At 34.8% G+C, this 5,645-nt stretch overlaps 1 protein-coding gene across 1 annotated transcript; it reads left to right on the plus strand.

The window, feature by feature from the left end:
- LOC148598016 (uncharacterized) lies at positions 1–4,984 on the plus strand. The gene is made up of 6 exons (XM_088562148.1): positions 1–121; positions 643–802; positions 1,531–1,964; positions 2,240–2,362; positions 3,223–3,326; positions 4,320–4,984. Exons 1-6 carry the CDS (start codon positions 40–42, stop codon positions 4,530–4,532), a joined length of 1,116 nt encoding a protein of 371 aa, XP_088418274.1. The 5' UTR covers positions 1–39; the 3' UTR covers positions 4,533–4,984.
- Positions 4,985–5,645: the final 661 nt, after the last annotated feature.

Consider the following 5,645-nt stretch of genomic DNA (forward strand, 5'->3'; position numbering starts at 1 on the left):
ACAGCATGGAATTGTTCCAGACGAATTTTGACGTTCAGCATGTACACTATAGTGTTATTTCTCACAACTTGTGCAACAGCATTCGGGAATTTTTATCCTATTGGAGGCGATTCCCTTACCAGTAAGTAATTATTTTCCTGGATTTAAATATATTTTAACCAGTTCAGTTTTGATCGTATCATTTTCATGTACTAATATGTATCGTATGTTTTTCTTAAATTGGCTTTTACAGAATACCGGTAAACAATTAGAAAGTTACAGGTACACACAGAGGTTTATACAGTCCATCTTTGTTTTGCAACTGATTGTTATGGTCATGCCTATCCTTTATAGCTACCCACACGAAACACTTCAAGATTTTTAAAATAAATGAACATGAAATGTTACAATCTCAAACGTCGACTTATATCACCCGCGGGCCGGTAACCCTTGGGGTGATATAGGAGTCTTGAGTTGATACTAAATGTGATACAGAGTTTGAAATATCGCATACCTTAGGCCTATATCGCATACCCTGGATCACATATCTACTCAGCACACACACACACACACACATTCCCTCTCTCTCCCGTTATATATACAACGAAGAAAAATCGGATGACATCTATAACTATGAACTTTTAACGCATTTTTTAACTTAAGAAACCGACCGGGCTGCCCGAAGCGAAGTCATGGTACAGATAGCAGCTAAATTAGATGAGATGGTCAAAAGCGGACAAGCTGCAATTGACGCATGTGAAGTTTCAATAAACCAGACTATTGATGAATGTAATGCCTGCCGAGCCAATTTATGTCAGCCAAAGTGAGTTACCTCTCTTTTTACAACTTCCAGGCAGTCGCAATTTGCAAATTTCAATTGTTTTTGATAAAAAAACTTTTTATTCGAGATTCCAATAAGCTTTTTTACCTGTTTAATCAGATGTCGTTTTAAAATTTATGCAGGGGGAATTACTTTTTTTTAAAATCCTATATAGATATTCATCTTTATCGGTGACATCCTACCTAACCAGTCTTATTTTGTTGTTCGGTTGATTTTGCAGTGACGGGTCAGAGGAGGGGGTGTCAGGGGTTAGCACCCTTTCTTTTTGTTGGAAAATTCGTCTCTTTCTTGTGGAAAATTGAAAAAAATATGGTAAATAATGTCCCCCTTCCACTCAACCCGGGTGGCATGCACATTCAGGCCAATCTTCATTACTTTATGAACACTTCTTATTCTTTGAGATTACAATAAGCATTTCTACCTGTTTAATCAGCTGTCTGTTTTAAAATTTATACAGGGGCATTTAATGTTTTTTCCCCCAAATCCAATATAAATATTCACCGTTTTCTGTGACAGACTATCTAACCAGTCTGATTTTGTCGTTTAAATTGATTTTGCAGTGGCAGGTGAAAAGAAAGGGTGTCAGGAATTAGTACCCCTAGTTTTTGTTGGAATATTGGTCTCTTTCTAATGTCCCCCTAGGGAGGGGGGGGGGCTGGCATGCACATTCAGACCGACTTTCATTACTTTATGATACACAATTTTTTCAGACCCCCTCTGGACCAGCGAATTCTCATTACTTTATCGACTGGTGCCAACGCAGCCATTGTTTCCATCAGCAAAGTCACAGATGACGCTGGTAAATGGTTCCAGAAGTCAGGAACTGAACTTGGAGACAGAGCTGGAAATTTTGCCAGTACTTTAGGAAAAACTGCCAATTCAGTCGGCGATGCGTTAGAGGGCGCTGGAAATTTCGTTCTCAATGGTTTATCTGACGGATTCAAAGATCTGGGATCTAAATTTGCAAAAGCTGGAGATACCTTAAATAAAGCTGTTCTTTCGCCATCTTTGGATGGAATAAAAATTGGTTTTAAATCTCTCGAAAAAGAGCTCGGTAGTGCATTGTCTGGTATTGAAAACTCATTTAAATCCGTTGGAAATTTCTTTGAAGGAGTCGGCAGTGACGTCAATAATTTCTTTAATGGTAAGAACCGATTGTGCATAATTCAATCTTCAAAATATTTTGACACTGCACTTATCTTGGATGCATTGACAGTTGGATCTCCTTACTATAGCATACTAAATCGGAACAAACAGTAGTTTCTGAGAGAACAATAGTCAATCTAGTCAATTTGTAGCATGTAATGGAATTTCCTTTCCCATCCCATTATTGAAAACTTTATCAATTGAAACAAAAAATTGATAATAAATCGTGAAATTCCTGTTTCCTAGGTAATCGTATTCTTTATTTTGTTTCAGGTTTGGGAAGAAAGAGGAGGTCTATTGTTGCACTGGTACGAAACAGGCGCTGTGTTAATAGTTGTCCTGTCTGCGACAAACTTGACAATTCAAAATATACTGAAAGTCAAATTTTAGGAGAAGGTAATCTTTTTTCTTTATTTATTAACTCGTTTTAGTTCAAAATCATAATAACAAAAAATACATGTATATAATGTAAAGCATTAAGAGACTGTCAGACAATGGATGGCATATGACAAATTTTGTTTTAAAAAAAAATCACCATTTCATATCACAAATGCATCCTTACTAAAAGTGGCGTTGGTTTTGGATTAAGAGAACGAGTTACATAGAAAACATTGAAATTTATTAAAAAGGGAGATAATTCTTAAATTTGAGCACAATTTGGTTGCTTTGTGAGGGAAATATCAATAAATTTTCTGTGCCATCTATTTTCTATGCAAAACAAACTCATTATTTTGACATACATGTGGTATATACCCTACATTGTAATGAATGAATTGAACATTGTGAAAAAAGATTCTTTGGTCTCAGAATCGATCAACTAATATCATGTAAAAAACTGACACCTACATTGAGGAGGTAGACCTAGGGTAAGGGACACAACTCTTAAAATGATTAGGACGTTTGTATTCAGGATTTTACGTCAATCTTATATAAGCATCTAATTAACTTGGATTCATTTTATTCCGCTTCAAACAGAAGCTTGATAGGCTTTGGTGAAATTGAATATAATGCAAACATATCACTGATTTCATGACTTATGTCCCTTACCCTAGGTCTACCTCCTTAACTGGACAAAAGCTTCACCCCGGAAGAGGTAGCAGATACAAAGATCTTATCTTTTGTTGAAAGTTTTGCTATTGTAATGCAAAAATAAGTAGAGAGGAAATATTTTGTTCAATTAATAAATTACATATTTTAAACATAAGAAATACCCATCTTTGTAGACATTCATTTCAAACTAGCGTTTTTATCTTCAGTATGTGGTACAACATTTGTCAACAACCAAGAACAAGCTTTGAAAGACATAACATGGCTCGAAGTATCTTTTAATAGTACAAGGGACAATACTCTTATAATGGAGGTGGGTACTCTGTAACATATGCGAGTCAGGCGGTCCGGTATACATCTCTTCCGCAAACATAACCACTTTTTTCATTTACTACGTATCACTCTCCTAGTGTATGTATACTTAACTTTGAATTCAGAGTGATAGTTTCGTTTTCCGAGCTTAAACAGTCACAAGTGACGTCTTCTGTCGTTTAGTTGGCTTAGTGGATATGTCGTTATTTACTCACTTTTATACGTACTAACATTGGATTTTTGAGAAAAAAAATGTGTCAGTATTTCTTATGTTTCATTTTTACAAATGTACGATATTTAAAAGTATTTGGAAATTTCCTATGTCTGTAACAAGTCAGGAAAATTGCGTTGGTTTCCAACTTCAGGTTTTGTTATACTCAATGTTATCTTGACTACTTCTTATATTTGCCTGTACAGTAATTTGGTTTTGATCCTTAATTGGTTGTATCAAGTTTCATAAGCGACAGATTACTCATAATCGCTGATTGTGATGACTTGTGTTTATATTTTAGCGATATTAGGGTCGCTTGCTCTATTGACCAGGACCTCAAATTGCTTAGAAATTATTATGCTGAACAATACTAATCTGCAATAAGAGTGCAATGTTTTAAAAGTACTAAGTGTGACAGACGTGTAAAGTGAATAATTATGCCCTCTGAACAGTCAATAAAGACGCACCTACGTTTGTATTTTACAGAATGTTTTAGTTAATACAACATAATAAAAATGGTGTTCAGAAATCACGTTGCAGAGAGGCAACTACACATTTATTATATTTGAAAAAAAAATGGTCATGAACTTTTGCAGTTACTTGTAAAAAAAAGATCAAGTTTACGTTTTAGGCAATCTAGTTTGTATTATTTTGTTCCACGAGTATGGAACCCAACATAAATGAATTTATTTCCATCACTTTGTTCAGAAAGGGGTGGGTGGGTGGGTGGGGAAATAAAATAGCCAATTAATTAAAAAAAATGATTGTCAATTTCCTTTGCAGGTTAAGTTCGATTCCACAACATTTGACTTTGCAACACAAACTGCTGACATAGCTAAATACGTAGCAAAAGCAGGAGGCCTAGCCACTAATGCAGCAAATGAGCAGGATTTCCCTAAACCCCCTAAATTCAGCATGGGAAGCAATGATCAGAACGGGAAAGCTATTGGAGCAGATTACTTCCTCTTAGCTTGGAATGGCAAAATACAGAGTTAACTCCCTTCACTGTACTATTCATCGTTATTTTTTAATATAAAAGAATTGCGAAGTTGCTTCTTCACGTACAAGTAACAAAAGTAAATGAACAACTCGGACTATACTAAAACCTGGAGTATGGACCAGGCGTACCGGTAGGGTGAGCGCCCATAAGGTAGGGTTAACTGACCCTATCATTTCATGACACACAACTATATCTGCATACTGTAGTTAAATGTTTTGGGCAACTCTGTGACAACCCTAGAATTTTCTCAATGTTTCTATAGTGTAAGATACTCTACTAGTAAGCGATTATTGCCTGTTTTCTACTGGAATGGTCATAATTAACTATCTTAACTTTCTTTGTTAGCCTAATATTAAGATTTTCATATGATCTCAAGTTATCTTTTCATTCTTCAATTATATATTTTTCATTTTGTTTGATTCTAGTCATAATAAAATATTACCGCATATGTAGCTTTTGTCTTAAATAAAATCATTTAAAAATTCAGAAAACATCAGTGGCATTTATAAAAAAAATCAAGCAAAGCAATTACAATAGAGACACTTTCTACAGGTACCAAATTTGCTAAGCTCCGGAAGCGGTAGACGTTCGTGTCTTCAGTCACTTATTGTTAGGCACTTAAATGTCTTTCCTCACTACATCAGAAATGTTATCGTACCTGTGGACAAAGCTTTAAACAACATTGTATTAGTTGTAAAATCCCATATGTAGCTTTTGTCTTAAATAAAATCATTTAAAAATTCAGAAAACAGCAATGGCATTTATAAAAAATCACGGAAAGCAATTATAATAGGGACACCTTCTACAGGGTAAAAATTGTAACAATAGAAAATTCATTGCAACTTTCATAATTGTTAGATCATTGGTCCATTAAGGTGTTTTTATATGTATATTACATAATAAATTTGCATTGTTGAGAAAAGTTCGTGAGGCCATTTATTTATTAGTTGGTTCATGAAAAGCAGCTCTGCAAAATTCGGGTAGGAGGAGGTAAAAAAAAGCTATTCGTGTTTTTTTCATAGTTGGTTTACAGACAGCAGCTCTGCACAATTTTGAGTGTCAGAGGAGATAAAAATTATTAAAAAACTTTTTCTTGAGCCTCAAGTATA

This window comes from Perna viridis, chromosome 14 (genome assembly GCF_037379345.1).
Source record: "Perna viridis isolate PV_CMFRI_1.1 ecotype Kerala chromosome 14, ASM3737934v1, whole genome shotgun sequence".
NCBI lineage: Eukaryota > Metazoa > Mollusca > Bivalvia > Mytilida > Mytilidae > Perna > Perna viridis.